At 35.8% G+C, this 26,155-nt stretch overlaps 2 protein-coding genes across 6 annotated transcripts in view; one reads left to right on the top strand and one right to left on the bottom strand.

Annotated features, from left to right (window-relative positions):
• PAQR3 (progestin and adipoQ receptor family member 3) overlaps positions 1–7,471 on the top strand; it is a 29,853-nt gene extending 22,382 nt beyond the window's left edge. Inside the window, exon 8 of the transcript XR_010841035.1 lies at positions 4,729–7,471. The gene's annotated coding sequence lies outside the window, so the exon portion shown is untranslated. The remainder of the gene's footprint in view (positions 1–4,728) is intronic.
• The window catches only part of BMP2K (BMP2 inducible kinase), a 136,246-nt gene continuing 110,512 nt past the window's right edge, over positions 422–26,155 (bottom strand). For 4 of the 5 annotated variants that reach the window (XM_059065920.2, XM_067035899.1, XM_067035900.1 and 1 more), the window contains 2 exons: positions 19,515–19,625; positions 422–6,171 (listed from right to left, as the gene is read on the bottom strand). In XM_059065920.2, coding sequence (XP_058921903.1) covers positions 4,754–6,171; positions 19,515–19,625 — 1,529 coding nt within the window. In that variant the 3' untranslated portion in view covers positions 422–4,753. The remainder of the gene's footprint in view (positions 6,172–19,514; positions 19,626–26,155) is intronic. The other variant, XM_059065921.2, reaches the window with a different exon arrangement.

The raw sequence follows: 26,155 nt of genomic DNA, 5'->3' as shown, positions 1-26,155 counted from the left end.
TTTAAAACTAAATATTTTTTAACAGTTAAAATGTCACCAGTTTTTAAAGAAAGAAAGAGTTTTAAAAATAAATTATATGCAATGCAAAAACTATGCCAAACATTCAAAAGGTACTTCAAAGTCTTATGTTTTTGCCATACCTTCATCATTGTAAGTTTCAGTAATTGTAATCCCTGAACAAGTTATGTTATTGTTTTTGTAGTATAAATGCTAGGTCAAAATGTGTTTTCTTACTTAAATCCAAAACTGTGAGCTCTTTAGAAGGGAGATCTAATCTGATTCATTTTTCTATTCCATTAGCTGGTGCATAATAGATGCTTAATGTCTGTGGTGTAAATGAAAGAACTGACTAGAAGTTTGCATCCAAAACTTTTAATAAGATGACAAATAATGAAAAACTCTGAAGTCACTGATTATAAAGAATATGCAATCCATTTGGGATTTATTGCATTTAAAGAAAGCAGATTATTAAAACAGTAGGTATGATAAATACAGTAAGAAAATAACTTTAAATTTCAAACAAAACAAAGTAAATGAGGGACAGGATTCAGTCAATAAGAATAAGCAATGTAAAGGCAATATAGTACTAAAATTAGTTAGTGCTTAATTAGATACAGGAAGAAAAAAAAAGAGCAACTGATTCTGTCTCATAACAGTTTTCCAGCTGTATGTGAGGATTGAAGTTAACTTTAGAAAGTATGTTTTCAACAATTAGAAATATAATAAAGATGTAAATCAGGTTTATTAAAAGTTAAAGTTATTTGCTTAGTGGTACATAAAAGGCTTCAGAAAATTCAAGTTTAACAAAAAATGGAAGTGTAATCAAAGAAAGTGCACTTAAAGCTGTTTGCCAGCAATTAAAAAGTAGCTTACTATTACTATTCTGCTTACTATTAGATGACTTTTCAATCACAAAAAGAGCGTAGGAATAAAAACAATTCTCTTTCAAAAGTAGTACAATAAATTTTTAAATAAAAATAACCCCAAATGATGGCCATTTGCATTTTCATCTGTCTACCTTATTCTTTTAGTGGCTTTTGTAAACCCTCACCAGGAGTGAATGTTCCTTTAGTAATGATTGTGGTTGCAATTCCATTTAAAATTTAAAAATTCACATTTAACTCCACAGTAGAGAGGTGTAACATGTACAAGCATGTGTGCGTCTATATATTTACCCTAATATATAAACACCACTGTGTATAAAAGTTTTCAAATAAACTATCATTATGTTATTCTCACAGTAGATCTGTCAGCTCAACATTGGACCTAAAATGATGCGTAACTTTGCTAAAAAAAAAAAAAAAAAGGAAGAAAATGTTTACTGCACATTCTATATATATTAAAACAAATGTACCCAAACTCCTCAGAACTAGTGATACTAATACACGTGTACCTTCTAGCAATGCTGATATGAAGTACCACAACCTAAAATAAACCAAGCAGAGAGTCTGAATAGTAGGAAAACTACTCTGCCTGATGAACACCAGAGTAGAGGAGGGGGCTCCACCTTAGTATTTCCCACCAGCAAGATGAGGACAGCAGTCTATCACTGTCAGACAATAAACAGGGTAGGATCAAAAGCTGCTTCTATCTACAATTCCAAATAATGTCATAACTGTGCCCACGTACACACACACACACACACACACACACACACACAGGGATGGGGTGCGTGACTGGAAGCATTACACTCTTTCCCGATGGATACTTTTGAATAAACATTCCAGTCAGTTAAATTTTCATCCAGCCTACAACCTCTCCTCCTCTGCCTAATATCTATACCAAGCAACTTTTGTGTCTTAGCAGATACATTCCTCAGTGCCATAAAAACTGATCTTTTAAACACTAACATTTTGCTGAAGTGATAATATTAAAATAAGCAAATGGTCCACTTTTAAAAAGAGGATTCAAAATCAATAAGCATTATTAAAGCTGTTAGGACAGAAATAACTTTGGCCTCAGACTTTTGCTAGCTTCATAATATTTTACTTCCCTTAGTGATGTTCAAGTATTACAGGTTTAGAGTTATGACTACTTTACATGCTAAAGAAGCACAGAGGACAACTGATTAATAGGAACATGATTTCAACTTTCCTTCCTTAAGCAAGAATTGGACCATCCCATAATACAGCCAGACTTTTACTGAGTGCTGTGTACCAAGTATGTGTTAAGCTCTTTCACACGTCTTGTGAGCTTTATTCTCATAATTCTCATAAGGGAATTACCTGGGCATCAGCTGTGTGGAGTGACTTACATCCTAACAGTAATGGGAAAACATGATGGGAAATGGAAAGCAACCCTAATCCTGTACTCCTTGGGAAAATGCCTCTACTTCAACACAAAGGAATCTCCCCATTTCTATCCCATTGGGTCCCCTATTAAGTCCTAAATGTCTCTTCTGAGCTATAATCTCAAGAGAAAAGTCACTGGGCTGCGATATAATAAACATAAGAAGGCAAATATCTTAAACAGTGTCAAAGTGTTTCCTTAGGATTTATCCAGCATTATAAGCCAAAGTGTCTATCAGTATCTAAATCATTTAAAATTATTCAGTGTATTGAAAAACAAGTGTAAGCAAGGCCTTGGTATCAGACAGACTCTAGGTATTTCATGTTTACATCCCAAGGAAACCATACTAGTTCATCCCTACCCCTTCTAAATTAAGAAACTCAGGAGGTCTAGCAGAGACCTCGGCTAAGGACTAAAATAGTCAAAGAAGCATACTGTGTATACATCAACCAACAGATTTCATTAAAAAACAGATTCTGTTTGATACAAACCTACTGTAGTTCATGAATTTACTATGTGTAATCATCAACTCTTCACTTTTAAAAGAAAGTATCACTTGAATCTACTTTGTAAAGTTTTAAAGCACATCTACTTGAGCATTTGCATTAGCAGTATTAATCAACCTGAGAATCAGGAAAAAAAAAAAAAGGTGCAAACATAATATTTGCCTTTGGCACAAGGACAAGTAACTGGTGCACTTGGGCTCTAAAAGTACAGCTTTTAAGCAGTAATGAATGTCACGCTTGGTCTGCCTCTGCTTCACTCTGATTCACATACTGTTTCCCCCTTTGTCCACAAAAGTTGTATCTGATTTAAAACATAAAAAAGAGAGAGGCAATAAAAAATAGTTTAGTTACATATACTTTGTTTCTTCCCAAATTTAGAACTGTGAAAACAGGCAAATAGCTCAACCCAACTGGGGCACTATAATTAAGAGATTCTAGTAAGATTACTCATAAAATACATTTTAATTGGGCTCAAAGAGAGTTAATTTAAAATAGAGCAATTGAGGAGAGTGCCAGTTGAAAAGAGTTTTCACCCTTTTTTTGTAAATAGCTTTAATGGTTCTAGAAACCTCTAAATGCTAATTTGATAGGGAAGGACAGTTAATTATAACTTAAAATAGTTGGAGACACGGGAAGCACAGACACTCTATTCACATTAATTCATAGACATGATTTCTATCTTATTAAACAACTTCTATAAAACCTCAAGTTTCTAATTAGGATTTGTGATGTTAAAAAAAAAAGGCAATTTGGTAGCTGGGTGCTTTTCACTAAAGACACAATCAGCTAACTAGCAGAGTCGAGATGCTAGCCCCTGGTCATCTGACACCTCACAGCCACTCTCAGATCTCGTGTTACTAGTGCAGAGGTATTTGCAGCAGGATGTGCGAGTCCTGCCGGTAAGGCTTTGTGGGTTTCGCTGTTCTGTGCACTATTAAAACTACTCCACCCTCCAGACCTAACTCAGAAATTGCTGCTCACTACTTGGGGAATAGTTGGCGAAGGTGGTAATTTAATAAAGCACATTATTAAATACAACATGATTTTTACATTGTAAACGTCTCAAAAACTCAGGGTTTTAGCTACATATTTTTCCCTAAAATAAAATTTCTCTATGTCCCTTGTCCTCACTCCCAGTTTTTCCAATAATCTGCTTTACTAGGGACATGATAAGTTTTGAGCAAGAAGCCATTCAAAACCAGAACATAAAGTGTTCCTGAAGTAGAGTGGTTTTTCCTTTGTATCATTTTTTTTTTCTCTACATTTTTCCACCTGTCAGATACCTCTCTTTAGTTTTTGTTCAAGGTGTCCAAATAGATATTCCATATTAATGGCACTTGTTTTTTTAAATGAAACAGTTTTAGGCACAACAGTCAGTGACCTCTGGCTCCGCTTTGTAGAGAAAGATGTAAGGACTAAAAATCTCTGCACTCTCCGGATAATAACTTTCTCATTCTTTATGAGAAGTGGATTTTTTTTTTTCCCCAATGTGGAAATTAGAAGAGACCTTAAAAACAAATCCACAAATGCAACTTGTGTATGTACAGACAACCTTAGTTTTAAATACTGGATTCTGGAATGAGCCTCGGATACGCACACAAAAGTGACATTCTGTTATAAAAATAAAGCTGCAGCTTTCCAGTCCCTTTTCAGGGACCACACGACTGGAAAGGGCCCACACGCTTTCCCTGGATTTCTGTGCCTTCACGTCTGCAGCTGAAACCCCAGGTTAGAGCTTGCCATTTCACTCCCTTTGCTCCTGCGTGGAAGAGACGTGGAGTTGCTACCCTGTGCAGATACTTCCATTTTCTATTTGGTTTATTTAAAAATCACCTATTCTGATTGACCTGTAAGAATGAATGATATAAAGAGCTATACAAATAAATTTTCTTTCAAATTCATAAAACTATTCATACTTTTTTCTTTGAAACAGGAGTTAATAACGAGTCAGAAGTTATCTACTGTTTAGAAGGAAATGGAGCAGCACCGAATGGGTCCAATTCGACTGGCTGGGCCTGTTGGGACTGATGTGAGGTGACGCTTTGCACCACGAGTTCTGTAAAGGGCACGGCACCAAAATCATCCATTTTCAACGCATCTGCCCCGGGGAACGACCCGTGGAGTGAATTCGGCCTGGGTCGCCCGGGCAGGACGGGGTTGTGGTCGGCACGGATGTCGCCCAGGCCCTGATGCGGGGGGTGCCACGGCAGGTCCGGAGGGTGGAACGGCTTGGCCCCAAAGGGGTCCAACAGACCCTCATCGGCTTGCAGGACGTGCCCTCTGTCCTTCCCGTCGGTCAGGGCCACGCTGATGTTCTCCTTGGAGTCCGAGATGGTCAGAAATTCATTGCTGCTCTGGGAGTCCCGGCGGCCCACCCTCTTGTGCCTGCGGGCCCTCTCTGGGGTGCGGTAGGCGGGCTTGGCCGGCTTTTTGGCGCCGGTGGGCGTGCCGTGGTGCCGCTTCCCATTACTCTTGGCCGCCTCCTGCTTTGTGCGCCTCTGGCGGGAGGACAGTTTCTGCAAGCTGCGCTGCTTGACTTTTTGCTGCTGACTGCCGGTTATCTCTTCAAAGGGCACCAGCCCAAAAAGGTCCTCGTTGCTGTCGCTTTTACTTGCTGATGTGGGCAAGGGCTGGAACGGAGTGGAGCCAAATATATCCACACTCTGCAGACGAGCGGGGAGAGCGGGCGCGTCGGGCACGGGCACCTTCTTGCTGAAGGGCGCCTTTGTGAAGACATCGAACTCCTCCGGCTCCAGCCCCACGGCGGGAAGCCGGCTCTCGGGGGAGGGGTCCTTCTCCGGCTCCCCTTGGCGGGGCTGCTGAGCACGCGCAGCAAAGAAGGGGACAGCGCCAAAGACATCAAACTCCGGTCTGGGAGTCCCCGCTGCGACGTCCGAGGGTAACGGGGTGGGCGTGAGAAGCGCCGCACTCGGATCCTGGATCGCTCCGCTGCCAGGTGTGTCTCTGTAGACCGGGCTTGCGTTGCTATACTTGGCTTTGGCCTGCTCGTAATCCGAATCGGAGCTGTGTTTCTCTTCTTCTTCCTCATCTTCAGAATCCATAAGCAGAGGCCTGTGACCCAGATTTTCCGGTTCAGTATCGTCATCGTTAAAATCTCCTTGTTCTCCCTGAAGAGCTTCTTCATCCTCTTGTTCTTCCTCTTCGCTGCTCTTAGGAGAAGGGGGATCTGATTCAAAATCACTCTCAGATTCATCATTCCCCTTTTGCACTTGACCGTGTACTGATGAATTCTCCGAGGTCTTCTTTCCAGTCCGCTGGTCTTTAGATACTGGGCTTGCTTTTGTATTCTTGATAGGGTTTTCAGTGCTACTTTCTTGATTCATGGATGAATGTTCAACTTTCTTTTCAGGAGAACCTGCAGAGTCAAAGAAAAATTATTGTATCACTCCAATGCATTTCAAAAACCATTTGCAGTAAACATTATGTACTAACACAAAGCATTACAGATCACTCATGGCAGTTCCCTTAGAGGAAGATGTAAGGGCAGTTCTTTATCATTAGGCTTGGGGGATGCACCTGGCCTCAGAGTCGATGGTTAGGTCCTTCAGTGCAGACAGACTTACTTGTCTCTCTACCCTACACACCACCTCCTCACTGTAGGTGCTCACTGACAGCTAAGTCTTACTTACGTACCCAGAATAGGACTCTGAATACAGTACACAAGCACATTTTCTTCTTCCACCTTCAAAATAAGATTATCCAGTCAGTTGCCCTGCTCAGATCCCACGTTTACCCAACAGCCTTCTGCTTATATTTCAACTCTGTTATAAAGTTTTCCCACAGAGCAGCAAGCATGAATGGCTTATCTGCTTAGTTACGTTCCACTGTGTAATTTTTAAATTGGCATTCTCATGATTTTTTGTAAACAAGTATCTTATGAGTTGGGTTAACATGACTGCATCCCCATAGCCTGATCAAAACTAAGGACCAGCTACTGAACTGAGACGGTACCAAGGATATCTGCCTTCCCTAGATGCCACATCTTCCTTAAACTGTCATACCTATACTAATAGACATTACATTCAAAGCATGCCACTTTACTAAAAATCTTAACTATCAGTAGGTAATAAAACTGCATCAGATACAGTGCTCTACAATTTCACTGTATGATATATAGTAAAGATAAATAGTATGTTAGTTACATGAAAATATACAGCCCTCCCAATACACTGGTGTACTGAATTGATTTTCCAGGGGTAGGAAACAATTTGAATTGATCCAACCACATATCCATGTATCCCTTCCCCTCTAAGATCAGATATTTTCAAAACAATTAACTAGGGTTGGAAGTATAGTCTTTAGTCATGGCAACGAATTATCCCTTATGATGGAAGGACCATTTCTTTCTCGTTATTAACACAGTGGGCTCCATGGCATAGGACCCCTCTGAGTTGTTTCCTTCTCTTTGAAAGTCAGCACTGTTGTCTTCCCACCTCTCTGACTATTCCCCCTGGGTCATATCTGTAGAGACTTCTCTTTCACTAACATCTCCTTAAACAGGTACGCGCCCCAGGGTCCTATCCTTGGCATCTTTCTCCCTCTGCATGTCCTGCCCTGGGTCCTAGCTACTTGTACGTTAATCAGCATTTACACAGTAATGAGTGGATCTCTGCTTCTTACCATGAACGCTCATCTATCCTATTCATCTAATACTTATCATATCTCCTACCATTACTTCAAACTCAGTAATTTCAAAAGAGATCATCTTTCCTCTTAAAATGTGTCCTCACCAGTCCCTCTAAATTAGTGAACAACACTTCCATCTAACTACCAGGTTCTGCAGACTAGCAGAAACCTGCATATCATATTGTGTCCTCCCACCAAATTGTGTTTTTAAAACCTCTGGAATCGGATCCCTCCTCTCCATCTGCCGGCTGTCTATCCCCTCCCCTCCTTATCTTCATCCAGCAACACCTTGGCCTCTAAACTTGCCTGTCTGCCTCCCATCCCATATCCCTCAAACTGCTCCTCTACACTGTCACCAGATAACCCTTCGGAAACACTAATCATGTGGCTACTGCTGAAAACCCTTCAGCGTCTCTCTGGGGAAAAGGGGATCCACCACTGAGCCCTCAGGTATCAAACATTTAGAAGTCAACAGAGGAACCTGCAAAGCAAACAGGGCAGAGAGGAGGACCAAACGCAGGGGAGTATAAAGTTGCCGAAGCCAAGAGAGGAGAGTGTTTCCGGGGGAGGGAGTAGACAACTGCACAGGGTGATGCAAGGAAGTCCAATGAACTGATGACAGAAACGGCCACTGGCTCTGGTCAGCTCATGCAGGTTGTTGACAACCGTGAAGTGGGGAGTGGGGAGGAAATCTAGTGGGGCTGAGGAGTGAGGGGGAGAGAAGATGTGGAGATTTCTATCAGTTATACTTAAATACAAATATAATCTTCATCCATTATTCATCTGCCAGTTCCCTGAAACCAGCCGAGAGTTATATGCTGTATCCTTACATATTCATAATAAGCTTATCTTAAATCCTAACAGATTAAAATCAAATCAAATGCAGATTTTCATTTGACTTCTCCATACAGCAAACTTCTGATATTAAAAACAAAGATTACTTTTAGATTAGCCAGAGCATTTATTTTCATGAATTTTTATCCAAAAGCAAAAAACGCGAGGCAAAGACTTGCAATCACCCCTGACTTCAGGACAGTCCCTCTAAGATACACGTTAACTTAGTACCTCCTCAGGCTACTTACCCACCCACAGAGAGCCACACGGGCACCCCTCCTGCCTGCTCATGGACGCCTCCAGGGACATTCCAGTATGCTTCCTAAAGTGTCTTCTGCAGAACGCTATTCCCGTAACAAGAACCAAACAGTTCTGTGGTCTCAGGAGAATGAGTTTATGAAATGCTGCACTTGACAATGTACCCCTCACCACCATCACTCACCTGGAAAATGCTTATCGTACTAAACGTGCTGACACATAGTACACAGAAGAATCTGACTGAATGGAGCCTAGGGTTTCCCAAATTTGCTTCATTACAAACACTTTTATTTGTTACATGTAACACCTATTAACCTTTATAAACAATTTTGCAAAAAGCACTTAGGGAAAATGCTGCTCTACAATTTCCCTGGAAAATGTTCCATTTCTAGGGCACAGAGTTCTGTTCCTAGAAATCTTCTGGAACATTTAACATAGGATAAGAGTCCTTCAATTGACCTTCTCAGTATTCTTATATTAATCCTTGTCTTCTAAATTAACTGTTTCCTTTGCCCAAATGGTCAACATTGCTTTCTAAAACACATTTGTCACTTTCTACTCCCTACTCTGTCTGCCTTTTGTCAGCTTCTCAAAGTTGTATTAATACAGATATGTATTTCTTTGTTGTAAAGTGCTATACAGATCTGCTTTTTAAATTGTCAGTGTGGATATAAATTTGTAGGGTTTCACTTACCATTTTTAACGCATCTTTTATAGGTATCAACATAGTCCATTTAGTAATTCTGATAGAAACATAATAAAACATTGTATGTATAGCATTTAACTATTTACCTCTAGGTTGTTTTACATCTAGGTTGTTTCTAGTTTTTCAGCATTTTAAACAGAACCATGATCATGCACTTTTTCTTTGAGAGGGGAAAGAAAACCCCTTTTTTAATCATAATTTATCGATTTACTGTTATTCCTTCCTTATGCAAAATCAATACAGAGCTAATAAAGTTAACCTAGTAACAATCTCTACTAAGACCACAGCTAAATCCTCTCTCTACTCTGTTCCCTCATACATGAGGAAATATATATTATTATATTATGAGAGAATAATATGATAATAACAGGTTCTACTTTGTAGGACAGTTATAAAGAAAGGACTTAAAATAGTGCCTCACTCAAAAGCACTTGGTAAAGTTAACTGTCATCACCTCCAGAGCAAGGCCAAACTCAATTATCTCACACATCATACTCCAACTTCCTACCTACTTTCTGGACCCAATGGTTGAAGATGGATCTAAATGAGAGGGAAGAATAGGGAGGGGGCAGAGAGGAGGGGGCAATTCTATGGCTAATTCAAGAGTGGCTCAGGTCTACTTTAGAACTGGCCAAAAGTAAGCAGGCAAACAAATGTATATTTACACACCACAAAGGGTGCATTGTGGATCCTGGAAACTATATCTCTGGTTTTTAAATAGCTATAGTAGAGAGCACAATATAAGAAATTGAAAGGATCACTTTCAAAAAGAACATGAAAAGACACACGCAATGAACTATCCCATCTTTATGGTTTCAGATTACATCTCTGAAAAGTATAGGCAACTGGGGAAATTTCTGGTTGGTGTATACAGACTGGTTTTATTTCTTTTATTGTCACCCCTTCATAAAACTAAAACAAGCAATCAAAAATATTTATCCAAATTCCTTTTTTCTCCCATACTCTCATAACCTACCCACCCTGACCCTGCTTAAATGTTTCTCTACTTCTCCATCCTTCCACTCCTTCATAAACTAACACAGAGTCAAGAGCAGCAATGGGCCTCTCTGCCAGCGTACTAAGAGCAGCTCAAATATTAAGCACCATGAAGCACAATTTTAAGTACAAGTCGTTATCTCTCTGTAGCACCTCCTGCTGGGAAAAAGTTAAGCTCCAAAGCTGCAAGTTAACAACCATCCTAGATAAAGTTTCACCTTCTGTGACAACAGCCATCCACTTAATTTTCCTCTCTTCACTATGAAGCTATAAAAAACTGAGAAAGAAATGGAAATTAAAGGGGGGGAGGGATAAATGGGAGATTGGGATCAACATATAACATACTACTATATATAAAATAGATAACTAATAAGGACCTACTGTATAGCACAGGGAACTCTACTCAATACTCTATAATGACCTATATGGGAAAAGAATCTAATAGTGGATATATGTATATGTATAGCTGATTCACTTTGCTGTACAGCAGAAACTAATACAACATTGTAAATCAACTATACTCTAATAAAAAATGTTTTAATTATTTCAATATATTCTAAGACTTTTAGTCCTGTTCCAAAGGCACAAAAGACTGTCAAAATAAGTATTACAAGTTAGAAAGTTGGTTACCAACTGTACAATGTACAGTGCTTTAAAATGTGACTTCAGAGCTGAGTGCCATCAACTTTTAAAACCTATTTCTTTGGCTAAACATATTTCTGTCATTAAAAAAAAATTCAGATATTCCTACTGTTTGCTCTTGGTGCTAGACTGCTTCTTCCAAGCCATTAGAGCAAATATTACACATTTGGTTTACCATGAAATTTAAATCAGGATTATTTCACTGCTTAATTTCCCAAAAGTACAGCCTAAATATGTTGCCTTATAATTCAATATATCCCAAATCCTAATAATCCCTATATTTACTGAGATTTGTATTATTAACATAAAAATGGCTGGTTTTCAGGTAGGTAGAAGTGAAGCTGTAATATTTACAATAAGCACCAGGAACATGTATTTAAAGCATAAACAAATGTCTAGAATGTGCCCAGGATCATACCTCAGTTGCATTTTTTGCCATTAAATGATATTGGTGAAACCCCGTAAAATTTCATATATTGACCAATCTTTATTTTTGGCTCTAAGTAGGGCATTCTTCTTTCCTTAAACCAAATACATTAGAATGATATTTTGATGGCTTCTAGGATATTTTTCTTTCTGTTTGTGCCTTGGAACTATAAACTGTAAAAATTTCAGCTTTTTGAGTAATCCTCATCTTTTGAGGTTCGGTTTGATTGCAGGAAACAGCCAAAATCTAATCAGAGCCAAATCCTGAGAATAAGGTGAGTGACTAAGATAGACAATGCAGATTTGGGTCAACTATTAAGAACAGCAATGATGTTATGAAGTCTTAAATTCTCGTGTGGCATATAAATTCATCTCTCAAGAACTAGTACTTATTTACACACATAAATTCTGCTTATTCTCACTGCTTTATGGCTTAATATACCTCATATATAGAATTTCAAGATAGTAGTTCAAAGCTAACAGAGCAGTGCTTCAACTATTCAGTACCATCCATAAAATAACAAGCATTTACTAAATAAGTGAAATACCAAATTAACCATTTGGTAACTGTCTATATCAAAATATATAGTATACTTCCCTTACTCCATCAAAGTGTCCTTTGATGACCTGTGTTCTCATTTGGAGTCAGGTATTACTTAGTGTCTCAGTTTCCTCAGCTGTAAAGTAGGGACACAGCAATAGTATCTGCCTCAGAGAAATGTAGCGGGGATTTAAGTGAGAATTCAGGTAAAGTGCTTATAACAGTGCTGGCACATTGTAGGTACTCAGTCAAGGGCTATATTATTGCTATTGCCAATGTATTATACCATCATTTCATGATTATTAGTGCAGTACCTACTATACATTTCTAATGGTACTGAGAAATGAATCAGAGAAGATAGTAACTAATATTGTCCTGAGTGAAATGCACTGCCAAGGGGTTTTCATACATTCTCTCTTAACTCCCCACCATTCAGGCTCCCATACAACATTAGGGTGAAAATGTCCTTTAAGGTTTGCTACGATCTTTCCCCTTCAGTCTTACTAACCACATCTTCAAAAATGTTCCCCTTTCTTTCCATGGCAGAGCACACTATCATGACTTCCTACCACTGCAAAATATGCAGTGTTACCAACCGATTCTCATCCCCTGGCTTTCTGGTTTCTCTTCTCATTTCTTTCTTTCAGTGACCTTAATCCTGTTTCATAGTTTCAACTATATCTTGAAAGCAAAAAACAAGAAGAGATTTTTAAAGACCTAGTCCAATCTCTTTATATACATAAATAATTTGAAACTAGGGAAAAGCTGAATGACTTGTCCAAGTTTAAGGCCATAGTGACTTCTTTGCTGATGACACTGGTTTTAAAACTCTCATCTGTAAATTCTACAATTAAACTACCAGTAGAATATCATCACCAGCAAACATTCAGTATAGCTTAGCACCAACCCCCTACAAAATACAACCACAGAATTGTCTTGTGTTCCTTTTGTATCCTGCCTGAAAATTTACAAAAGCTATGCCTGAAAATTTTAAAAAACTAAAACAAAAAAAAAGAAAAACTAATAGAATGAGCACAGTATTGTTTCTATTTCAGTAAACAGTGTTTTGTTGAACGGTACAATAAATACTTTAACCCTGCAGGGTTAAGCTCTGGAAATACTATAAGGCTTTATCAACAAATGAAAGCATATACAACTTTACAAAATCCACAGAAGATAAACATCCAAAAAAGCCTCAGTTTCCTCATCTGTAAAATAAGGACAATAATGGAACTTACCTGATAGAGCTGAACATTAATAAAATTCATCTTATCTAGTGAAACCTCATTAACTGTTAGGGTGTGTGTGAGAGAGAAAGTTTATATTAGATTACCAAAGTATTCTTTGATAATGAATTCATTCATCAAGGTATTGTACTTTGATAATGAATTCATTCATCAAGGTATTGTACGGGGCATACAAAGATACGACAATTCCTGACTTCAAGAAACTTATCATTCACTTTAACAGTTGTGAAACCCATGTACTAATCCTGATTCTAGTGATCTGGAAAATGACTGACAAAGGTATAAACAACTGGGAGGTTCTGAAGAACAAGCTTATCTAATCAAATGAATTTAAGAACATGAATCCACCAAATGAAGAACATAAGAACAAGAATTCATCTATTCCAAGCTCAAGTTTTCATAAAAAGATATTTCTAGATGTTAAAAGTTCAAAGATATCATAGTCTTACGCAGTCCAAAAGATGACTCCAAACTCAAAAGCTAAAATCTATCATCAATTTTCATAGACTTTCATATACGTATTATTAGTATTCTTTTAAACAAATACTTTGTGAAAAGAATGAGATCCTGGGTAATGCCACACTATTTTAAATAAATACTGCAAATGTATTCTTAAACCACATAAATGAACCTTTATAAACTATATCAAAAAATACAAAATATTTAGAATACGTCCAAAACAATGTGGGGAGAGGGGCATATTTGCATCATACTATTCATATTACCATTCTTCTAATCAGGTTTCCATCTTTTAGAGGACAGTTCTTTTAGTTATAAAACAGGTGGTACATTTTCAATCACATAAGAAGCTTCCAGTTTCAAGAAAATTTTGTTTTGATGTTCTTTTCCTTGCTATCGGATTATAGAGGATGAATGGCTTGAAACTGCTATTGTAATTACATGCCTTCTGTTGTCTTCATCATTTGGGGTATAAGGGAGGGGCTGTAAGACTTTAAAGCTCACTTTGAATTGGAAGCATACTGCTTGCCATCATTTCTCAGCAATTTATCATACCAGACCCAAGGATTACTGGATTAGAAGGTTTTATCAAAATCTGTATGATTTCTCTCAAGACAGGCCAAGCGACAAGGCAGTATTTGCCACTCTGATTAAAAATGCCATAAAACTGACATTTCTATCACGTCACTCATATTATTGTAGGTTTTCATTCAAAACAAGTCCCTTGATACTTGAGGAGTCAAGGTGACGGAGGAGTTGGATGTGGAGCTCACGTCCCACAAATACATCGAAAACACATCTACAAGTGGAACGATTCACACAGAACATCCACTGAACACTGGTAAAACAAGTCATTTAACGCTTTTGTTTTGCTACTGTTTATAGAACAGAGTTTAGCATCAGGCAGAGCTGGATTCCTGCTTATAAACTATCTTACCTTAAGCAAGTCACGGATCCTGCTCTGAGCCTGTTTCCACTGTATGTGTACAGTAGGATTCAATAAATGGTAACCATTATTACTGACATTCTGGAAGAGGAAAATTCTTGATCTTCAAGAATTAATAGAATCTAAAGTTATAAACAGTACACTCAGCATGCTTATAGATAGACCCAGCAATTGGACTGACAATCTGTAATAATTTATGTTCCAACAAGTATTCATTATATATGATGTGATCTTCCCAACCCTAAATTCAATTTAACTTCCTGTTAGATAATGAGACCCATGTGGTAGGTCTGAGGTTGGGGAGAGTAAGGCAAGTTCACCAAACCTAATTAAAGATGAAATGCAACACAAGAAATATAAAACTTCAGTGATGAAATTCTTCAAATACTATATGTTTCAGAATTTGAGAGTGTTTATTAAAATTAGGTTGTCCACGCTGTAATTCAACTAACTGCAACACGATGCCTCGGGGAGAAGGAAGGCTGGGTGCGTTTCAGGACTGAGAACGAACACCATGCTTTTAACAGGATGTTTGTGTGTACACTGTACTGAATACTGGTAGTTAATGCTTTAATAAAAATAGAAACGGCACTGTTAAAACAGTTCTTGGTGGGGAACAGCTTCATAGACAGGTTCCACACTTTATTAAAAGATGTAATTCAGTAGTTAGCTTATTATTACTGGAACTCTGTACTACTACAAGCTAGATGGCAGCTTCAAAACTTATTTAACACTAAGATTTTGGAATTTAGTGCTAAGTAGTAAAAATACTATTTAATAACACTACCTAAAGAGTCACAATAGCGACCAACACTGAGGATGTTCCTGTGTTGTATAACACGCTCTCATTTAATCCTTTCAACAATCTCATCAACTAGCCAATATTATCCCCAATTTAAGATACAGAAACCCTCTAAGAAATTAGGCAACACCCAGTATCACATGGTTAATCTGGGACAAAAATAAGATTCATACCCAGGGCTTTATAATTCTAAAGTCAATGTTCTTTATGACACACCACACTACTAATATCAGCTTAGTAACCTGACATAAAAGGTATATATAATTCCATTATAATTAAGATATCAGCTTATGGAATAAGATATTCCATTTCTGTACAGCAGCAAACATTCTGGATATAATTATTCGATTTCTGCATAAAAGAATAATTACAAAATTTAATCTTGCACATAAAGAAATGTTTAAAGCTAAGAAGAAGGAAAGCTAGATTTGATTCATTTGAAGACATGGTCTACCAAAATGTTACCTTCAGCTAAGCTTCTTAAGAAGTCCAAAAGTGATAATCATAAGCCAAGGCAACAAACAGGCATCCATATAGACAAACTAAGGCTGCTGACTGTACCAGATCTGCAGTACATGCAGCCAACAAGGAGAAGAAACAGGTATTTTCGCCTCTAAATAGTAGAGGCTATGGGACCTAGGGTTAGGGGCATAGAGTGCAGCCATTCCTCTAGTTAAAGCCCCCTATCCCTTTTTTTGAAGCTAGAATACAATGAAGCAGTACCTTGAAAATTCACAAGGAAAAATTATGTCCAACAAAGAATTATTTACCCAGCCAAATTATCAGTCAAGTGTCTGGTTAGGGAAAAAAGGCAGCAAAGTTTAAAAGTTTTCCTCCCATGCATATACATTTTCTCAAGAAATTTCTAGAGGAGTTGTTCTACTAACCAAGAAAGAGGAAGAGAGGAGTTCCAAGAATTCCCAGGAAGATCAACGGGCAAAAGAAAATACTAGGATGATAAGTTTGTGGCAGGCACAGGAAGCAACCAACTCAGGCTGCGGAGCTCCGCGAGAGATGTAATCAAGTAAAACTGAAAATGACAGCCACCTTAAATTGGGAGGAAATTTATATTTCCAAATGGAGATGAATCAAAGACAGGGTACAGAAAAAACCAGGAAACAAAACATAGTCATTTTTATAAACATCATTATAATTAACTCCAGGAAAAATAAAACCTTACAGAAGGAAATGTAATAATGGTATACTGGACCTCAGTGACAAATACTTACATATGCATAAAATGTACACATTGAACAACATGGAAAACCAACAACTGTGTCAAAACTGTACTGGAAATTAGCGAAAGGACAGGTGCATGTGATTGGGGCTGGATGCTAACAGTGTAATTAATCTAAATCATCATTTTCCAAAATACGAAGTCTATACACATCATCTAAAATTGAAAAAAAAGTAAGAAATAGAAGAATAAGCATGACATATTACAATGCCAGAAGTGAAAAATTATCTCCAGGGAGTCTGAACAGGGAAAGGGTATAGGGAGGGAGCAAGCAGAGAAGTGACTTTTTTTCATTATAAACCTTGTTAAATCCAACTTTTTAAAGTAGATACACATATTATTTTAACTTAAAAATTTAGCTTAAAAATAATTTTATAAAATTATGATAAACTGAAGAAAAGCAAAGTAAAAACTAATTCATTATAATTTCAAAGTTAAGATTAAAAGTTTTAACAGAAATTTTTCTTTCAAAATAAAAAGAACACAATTCCTAATAAAACCAGTGTAAGGAACACTAGATTCAAGACAGTGTGTCTCCTTAAATGCACTTTGCCACTACAGTTCTAATAGCATTCTGCCTCATGATTGAATTCATTTTATTCTCAACTAGCATTCTCTATATGGTTTACCTAAAATTAAATTATGTTCAGAATTGTCAACTCTCAGATTCAAGTAAGATGGCTTATCACATATACATATCACCCTACATTGCACACAGACACATACTTAGAAGTAGTTTCTTGCCTTTCTTCTGTCCTAGTCCTATAAATCTCCAGATGCTCACAATGCCACATGGAATATATTTTCAATGGGTAGAGTTCCTTTTTCTTTTTCCAATTTCTTCATAAAGCTTATCAGGAAGTTTTTTGCTTCAGAGATTCAATTATTTTACTCTTAGAGGAAAATGAATGCCTTCAAATACTTTATTATTACCTAAAAATTATTTATAACAAAGTATTTCTAATCTTGATGATGAATAGGTCCGTGGCAGTAAGTTATTTTCAGATTTTTAAATTTTGATTTTGAATCTGATAAAAATAAATGAACAAAGCTAATATAGCAAAGTGATTGCCTTCTCTCTGGAGGCGCATTTCTCTTATGACCATTCCCTCCTTTATTCTAGTCTATGTACTCAATTTTTCATAACCAAACTATTCCAATGCTCTTATTAACACTAAATCTAAAAATATTTTTTGGAGCAGTAGCATTTATATCAAAAGAGCATTTTTTATGGTCATTGTCCTAACACCAAGGAGTATGAATTTTTAGGAGTAGTCATAAATTTTTCATACAGCCAATGAATATTAATAGGTACTTACTAGGTTGGCTACTGGGAAGGATTCAAAGACAGAAAATTCATGTTTTCAACCCTCAGCAAGCTTAAAATCTAATAGAGAAGTTAAATACCCAAAGGAAAAAGAAAAACAAAATAGCAACAGCAGCAATCAAGCTCAAATCTGTGAGCATTATTTCTAACTACAGAAATCCTAGCCCAACCCCAGAATAAGGGTGCCCAAGGAAAAGGCAAATCACTGAGGCTTACTCTAGTTCCTGATTCTACTATTCATTTCCCCCAGGGTTCTTTCAGAAGCTATTAAAGAACAGACAAGAAGTTGCACAGATATGTACAAACCTGAAGGGGATTATGTAATTCCTTCCAGAGTATGAAAAAGAGCTAATACTGAAACCGCTTTCTGCCACAAATAGATCACTATCTGAAGTCAGTGAGTACCATGTTCTTGAGAATTTATAAAGACCATTTGAGCTATTATTTTTAAAACCCCCAAAAAACATTAACAGTTTTTGACCTAGGGTATTGGGGGTGTGAGGGAGTGCATCTATACATATTAAGTAAACTGACACAGTAAACTGTCTTCCCCAGTTAATGATTTCATATCATTCATGAAAAAGATAATCTGAAGGAAGCTAACAGAAAATGACAAAAATATGGATTGTTTTCAATAAACGGCAGAGTAAAAATATGGAACATCAAAGTATATAGAAACACTCTTAGTTACTGTACTGTTCTGGATAACCAAATCTGAATGTTGAAAGGCTATAACATTGCTTCAGTGTATTATCAGAAATCCTGAACACCTATTTCTTATTTTGGCTTTACATTCACAATGCTTTTCTTTTGTTATTGTTCTCTCTTGTATGAAGTTTTTTAAAATGGTAGTGATGATGCCACATATTTTACTTGCCTGAGTGAGAAATAAACGAAACAGAACCAAAGAACGTAGCTGACAATAACCTTGAATATATTAAACAAAACCTTTACCTTTTAGTAAAGCATAATTTCTTCCAATGCATTTCCCTTTTCTAAGATTAAACTCAGTTTTTCCACTCTAACTATACAAAACACAAAAATAAAAATCCGTTTATGCCAAAGTGGGATCCTATTCCATCCTAGTATCTTCGATAGCATTAACTAGGTAATTACTTTGAAAATATTATCACAAATATTCTTAAATGGTGAGTAATTAAATTCTGTATTGAAATCAAAGCAAGGAGTAAAAAGAAAATAGGTAATTTGTCACAAGTTGTTAACAAAGTCACTAATACTTTTTAAACAGCTACAAGAGAGCATGTATAAACTAGGAAAACAGGATTTTTAAGCAAAAGCTAAGTATAAAAATGTCTGTAAATGTATTTTAAGTATATAAAAGTGAGAGATATTTTCATGAATGAAATTTTTCAATACTATCCAATAGTTGAGGTAGAAAGAACCAGTTACGGTTCTACTATGCAAATCAGCATTTTTCTGTGTTTACAAAAGGCACAAATTGAATAACCCAATGGAAAGAACATTAGGAAAACTAGGATGGCTAAAGGTTAAAATAATTTTCTGTTCTATTTGCTGTAACTAAAACCTGATTCCTACTTTGGCTTTATAATAAGGGTTTTTGCCCTTGTTACTGTTATTGTTCTTGTGTGTATTTTTTATTGATAGTGATGATGTTACATATGTAACTTGCCTGAGTGAGAAATGAAAGGAACAGAACCAAAAGGATCTTCTGGAGGATGGTTATGTGGAGCAGAAAGTGGCTCTACATTCTTATCTGAGGATGCTCTCTCCTCGAGCCTGTCTGCAAAAATAAGATGAAACAAAACAAAAAATAAAATAAAAACAAAACGATCTTTAAATTTAAAAGTGGCATACAGTATAAATAAAAGTGAAAATTAAACAAAGCCTTCTTGAAAAATATGAGATCCAAAGTTCATCTGTTTAAGTATTAGTGGGTAGTCCTGAGTTTAATGCATATTTGTTGCTACAAAGGCAAGTTTAACAACGTAATCACAGTGCTAGATTTCACTAAATACAATTAACCTAATAAATAACTTAATTTGGTTTATTTAAATACCAGTTGTCTTTAACTTGTAACATATTGGATCTGAAGTTAAACCCAGATTATTAAACAGAGACATATTTGGCAAACTTTCTCTGAAAGCACACATGGAAAAAATACTGCAAATGGTCATTCATTCATAAAATAGGTAAATCCTATTTCTCAATAGCAATAAAAAGTAATTCACTACATGTTACTTCATTTTATGTTATTGTTCATTTCTCATATTACTTGGTTAAACCATTCTCATACATACAAATGCAAAGATATAGATACTTCTCTACTAAATTAAAAGCCTTAACAACAGAATTCATTTTTTCATTCAACAAATAGTTGAGCATCTAGTATGTGTCAGGCACTGTTCTAGACAATGCACATGCAATAGCAAACAAAAAGAGGACTCCTGCCCTCATGGAGTCTATATGCTGGCATGGAAAAATGACTGATAAGCAACAAGCATGAGAAATAGAGATTGTTAAAGCGAGAGAGAAAAATGTAGAGCAGGGTAAAAGGTAAAAAAAAAATATAGAGCAGGTAAAAAATGTAGAGCAGGGTAAAAAAAGAATTAAAGGAGCAGACACACGCTGCAGTAATAAATAGAGTGAAATAGAGTGATTCTAACAGGTATCATGTGAGAAAAGACTCCAAGGAGGCAGGAGTAGATACCTGGGGAAGAACACACCAGGCAAAGGAAGCGCTGGAGCAAAGGCTCGAAGGTGCGAGGAGGTCTGGTATGTCTGAAGAAGATTTAATGTATCCTAATTCCCTAGTAGTGATTATTTTTCCCTGCTCTTAAACTCTGCACATCGCAGGCACTTTATCAGTTGAGAATTTCTGGATTCTTATAAAATGCCTCTCTATCCTCTGATTCTTGGTAATCAAACATATGCTATTAGGGACCCATTTTGCCCTTACAGATATTTTAAACATTCCCAGGACTATACTTTTCATGTTTAAGGAATTCTATGGGTAAACTATGCTAGTTTCATTTGAGTTCTAAGGGACAGCAGGATGGGGAGGGAGAATCCAAATAGAATTAGAATTCTTTAAAAATGACTCATAACTGCAGAGTGAAACAAAAAGCCCGAAGTTAAAGCAGCAATCTCCTAGGACAGTGCTTCTCAAATTTAATGTGCATTCTAATCACCTGGGAGTTGTTAAAATGCAGATTCTGACTGGATGGTTCTGGAATGGATCCTGAAATTCTGCAGTTCAACAGGCTTCCAGATGACATGATACTGCTGGTCCAGGGAGCACAAGCTTGAGAAGGCAAGGCCCTAGAGTCTACAATATCCTGAAAATACTCAATTATTGCTATGGACAACTGATTCTTTAAACACCTTTAGGATACAATTATGAGCTTTTATGACTAAAACTAACTCTGCAATATGCACATGAAATTTTAGGTTGTTTAAATTTTTACTTAAATTTCGTTGAAGCACTAGTTAATATTTTAAGGCAACACATCTGACAACTGATTTATGCACAAATAAAACTTCCAAAACTTAAGAGGTTATTTTCAAATCCAATACAGAAATGGATAACAATGAAAATTTATTTTTGATGTTCTTTTTCAAGGTATTCACTGTATACTTAATTCAGGAAATCAGTAACAAATGCTGATTGTACTATGAAAAAAAGCTTTTTCATATTTTCTTGTCCAACACTTATAAAGAAGTTACTTTCATAGCAACTTTCTGAAAAAATAAGGTTGGAGAACACCTTATATAACCAAGGGTGTCTTTAATTTATTGTGGTGGGAAGCCACAATCAAACTTTAAGGAGAATCCTAAGATTCAATGAATCATAGAGGATACCTGTGGGTTACCAATTTTATCAGGCCCTGATAAAATTATACTTACCTATATATATTTGTATATAAGTATATAGTTTATAGGTACTTGGGTCAAAATCAGGACCAGATTTCCTTCCTAAACCATCTGCATCATATTTGCCAGAACTCCTGTATAAAATGTATTTATACTCCTGTATAAAACCTGGGTCCTATCACAGACCTAATGAATCAGATTATCTGAGTAGAAGCTTGGGAATCTACATATTAACATTCTCCAGGTTTATAAACCACTACTGTTCCAATGGTTCCCAGCATATAAAAATGCAAAGTTACCACTAAAGTTCTTTGAATCCTCATGCAGTGATGTGTTATCTCCATCTATCTATGGTAAATTCATGGTAAATGTATAAACAGCACCATGTAGTTATGACAAGAGTACAAATACTATCATGTAGGGGTAAACAAATATTTTTTATATATGGGGTCCCCATAAGTTAAAATATGAAGATACTGTTTCATACGAAGTTCATTTATCCAATTATTTCAAAACAGGAAGCAGAATAAACTCACTATAAAATGAATCATGTTCTCATTGTTCCAAAAAACACAGGATCAATTTTTCCATGGAAGATTTTTTAAAAACCATTTAGATTTCTAAAGTTCACATGATAATCTGGGTCCCAGGGCACAAAATAAAAAATAAACATGCATATTAATTTTTTAAATTATCGATAACCTATAAATAAAAACTAACAAAATGGTATGTAGAATTTCAAATACATAGTCACCCCTAAAATGTATTTAAGCTCCATTTTCAAAGAACTGGTTTTCTTTTCATTAGAGCAAAACTTGAGCTTGATTTGTCCAATATGAGAAACTTACCTCTTCCTGCCTTCCCAAAAGAATTGTGTGCTGAATAAAGACAGTATCTTTTCAAGAATTATAATGGATACAAATGGCAAAAATACAGGATTTTAAAGTCCTAAAATCAAACTATTTCATACTATCATCAGAAAATTAATATACTCTAAAAAGTTAATTCAGCAGCTTATATGGATAATGGTTGAATAGCCAAAAGGTTAAAGAATAAGGTTTAAAAGTACAGTCTTCATCTGATACTTTTGACACTGTTCTAATATACCTGAAAAGTTGTTATTCTGCCCTAAAGGAACAGTGATAGGTCTGAATCAGCTTAAAATGGTGAAAGTTAATGTTTTACAACAAACTTACTATATATACAGATGTTTATATCTATTTCATACTGTGGCTTCAGAAAAAAAAGCCCCAACACATTCAGTAGAATATGCAAAGCAGCCACAGTCTTTAGTTTCTTCTACTCTTTTAGTTATTTTGATGCAATTTTAAACAGAAATAAACAATAAATCCACTATCAACAAGAAAACAATATTCCATCAAGTATTACTTTTAATTAACATGTAGAGCTACACAACTATTCAAACAACTGCAACTTAAAAATTTTCCCAAAGCAAACACCTGTATTCTAATTAGTGTTTAATGTATTAAATATTACGACAATTAGATTTCTAAAGTTTACATACTAATCTGGATGCTTTGATACAAAAGACCATGAAAAATACAAGCTTAAACTGTAAAAAATATTGAGACTGGCTTTATTAATAACGCTTAATTTCGATTTAATGTTTTAGTGTTAAATAGGAACAGGTAAAAAATTCCAAACCATAAATATTGTTACAATGAAAGCAAAAGCAAGAAGAATTTGATTTATATTTTATATGTTAAATCCCTTTGCCTTCTGGATTCAACTGTTCTCTTAAAGATCACTAAAAATCAGGTTTCTTTATTACCAATTACTAGTATCTTGGAATTTTAGTATTTCAAAATATAATTTTTAAATTACCTTCTGGAAAATACACACAAGTAAAATATTTCCTAGACAGCATATCTTTTTGCTTTTTTTTTAAAAAAATAAATAACCACATACCATTTAAAAAATAAAACCTCAAATGGCAATGTTTTATTCTGAACAATCATTACATGGGTAATGCCTATATTTTTAAGGAACATACATAAAAGTATTCAGTTTCTCACTGGAAAGCTGTCATAAGCCAAATATTAAAAAATCTCAGAAAGGACTTTGAAAAATTGTTGATAAATATCTGTGCTGAGAAAAAAGATAAAATTTGATATTCCAAATGCATTGATAATTTATTCATTTTGGAAAAAGTTGATAGGGACAGAGGAACCAACCAGTAATGACCAACAATCAATTTTCATTACACCGTCAGTCTACTGAAACTTAAGGTTCTAGAAGAGGTCTTTTGCCCATTGGTGTAATTTAAACCCTTATCAAGTAGATCAAATATTAGATACCTTATTGGTTGTGAGTGAAACAGGTGCTAAAGATGACTCAATATTACAATAAAGTCAAATCTGGGAGGAAATCTTTCTAAACTATATTCTATACTTTATTGATTTCTTTATAAACTTTATTAAAGACATTTCACTTTTTTGAACCCCATTACTATGAATATCAATTATTAAGGGGAAACCAGACATTTTTCCATCTCTTTCCATGCTGTCATACATCACTTCTGCTGTTCATGTGTTTGCCCACAAAGCCCCTTCTATTTGGTTTTTTTAATTGCCAGCTGAGAAACCTGACAGTTTAGATATAATTTTTAAATGCTTGTTATAGAGCAATAACCTCAGGAGTCAGAGCCCAAAGACTTATACAGAAGGTGAGAAAAGCAGAGGTGACATTTATGGAGTGCCCAGACTCTTTAAAGACATTATTTAATCTTATTGGCAACCCTATGAAGTAAGCATCATTATACCCAGTTTATAAATGAGTAAGTGAAACAGCAGTTAAGTGACTTAACAGAGTTAAACCTAGTTAAATGACTTAGCCAGGTATCAGAATTCACGTTTTCTGGTGCTATGTGCCAATTTAAATACACTGTCCTTGTGACAGTGATTTCAATAGCTCGGGGACCATCTAGGAAGTTTCCCAAATGGCTGAGTTGCTCCAAGTCTGACCTTCAGATAAAGTTCCTCCTGCACTGCCATCTGGAACTTAGTATCTTTCCATATCTAATGCTGCAATGAAGTCTGAACTCTCTTTGGCATACACATGTGTATACTAACACATACACAAATTACACATGTAATCAGACCTTAAAGTTTGAAAGCAAATAGCTGGTTAAGAGTTTTACATGTTAAATCCAATTTTTATGAAGTTAGGTATACATGAATATTTGTATGCCATTCTTGCCTATGCAAAGTAACTAACACTTGGGTGTCACTACAAATTCTAGGGAGCTTAGAATAACATTTTTATAAGGCACAAAAAAAAATGTGAATACTTTACCCATTCCATAAATTGATTTATTTTTTAAAAACAGTGGGGAGGGGAGTGTTCACCCAAAGAGTAGAAAAAACTGATTTAGCAAACCTTAGGTACTATCCTGGTCAGAATACATTAAAATGAATGTTTTAATTTTCCCTTTTGCTTTAAAAATAATTCTGTAAATTACAATGATTGGTTACCCCCTGTATCTCCCTACCATCCCCCTAAAGGAAAGAGATATTTTACTTCCTTTTTTAAAAACCTTGCTTTGGGGACCACTCAACATAAATTGTAGAAAAAATGCCAAACAAAAATGTTGTAGTTTAAAACAAATTTTTTTAATAAAAAAATATAAGACTGGTTTTACCAAAGTCAACAAACCTTTATTAAAGGCTCAGAACTCATTTTTATATCTGCATTTAATCAATTTAATTTTTCATAATCATATAACCAATATGTAAAATACCAATTTAAATTCCAAACAACTATTCTTACATGAATTCAGGGCATTTATAAACTTTATATAAAATATATACCAATTTGGAACAAAGTACTTCATCTAATAAATGTTCTCATAAGGCCAGTTACCTATAATAAAATAGAAACGAGGAACTATAACTGGGGACCATCAAGACTGTCTTTTCACATGCAAATTGGGGAAACACACTGGGCACACACGTGCACACACACACACCCACAAGACTCAGAAACCTGACAATTATCTATAGACTCCAGGAATGAGCTTTTTGCTACTGTTTTGCAACCTCCCCAAAATACTCCATACATGCCTTTTCCAAAAAATAACTTCTAAAATATGTATAGCGAGACTTGACATATATATTAGGTAGTTTAAGAAAAGGCAATGACTGCAAGTAAAAACATTGAGATATCTGATTTTAAATGGAAAAGAATTTATTTCACTTTTGCCATACCAGGACAACAAGGCAGCCCGTTTATGTCACCACTCATTAAAAGGACATTACAAAACATTAACATAATGTAGTAGCCCATGTTTTCTTTCAGGCACTTTCAAAGGGCATCTCAGACCCACAATATCTTCTACTGAGTGTGCAAGAAAACAGAGCTGCAAAATGATTAGTAAGGCAAGATACTAATCTCTCCCTTTTTATTTGAACATTAATTTTC

Source organism: Kogia breviceps, chromosome 6, assembly GCF_026419965.1.
Source record: "Kogia breviceps isolate mKogBre1 chromosome 6, mKogBre1 haplotype 1, whole genome shotgun sequence".
Taxonomy (NCBI): Eukaryota; Metazoa; Chordata; class Mammalia; order Artiodactyla; family Physeteridae; genus Kogia; species Kogia breviceps.
This window is presented reverse-complemented; position numbering and strand designations above follow the sequence as displayed.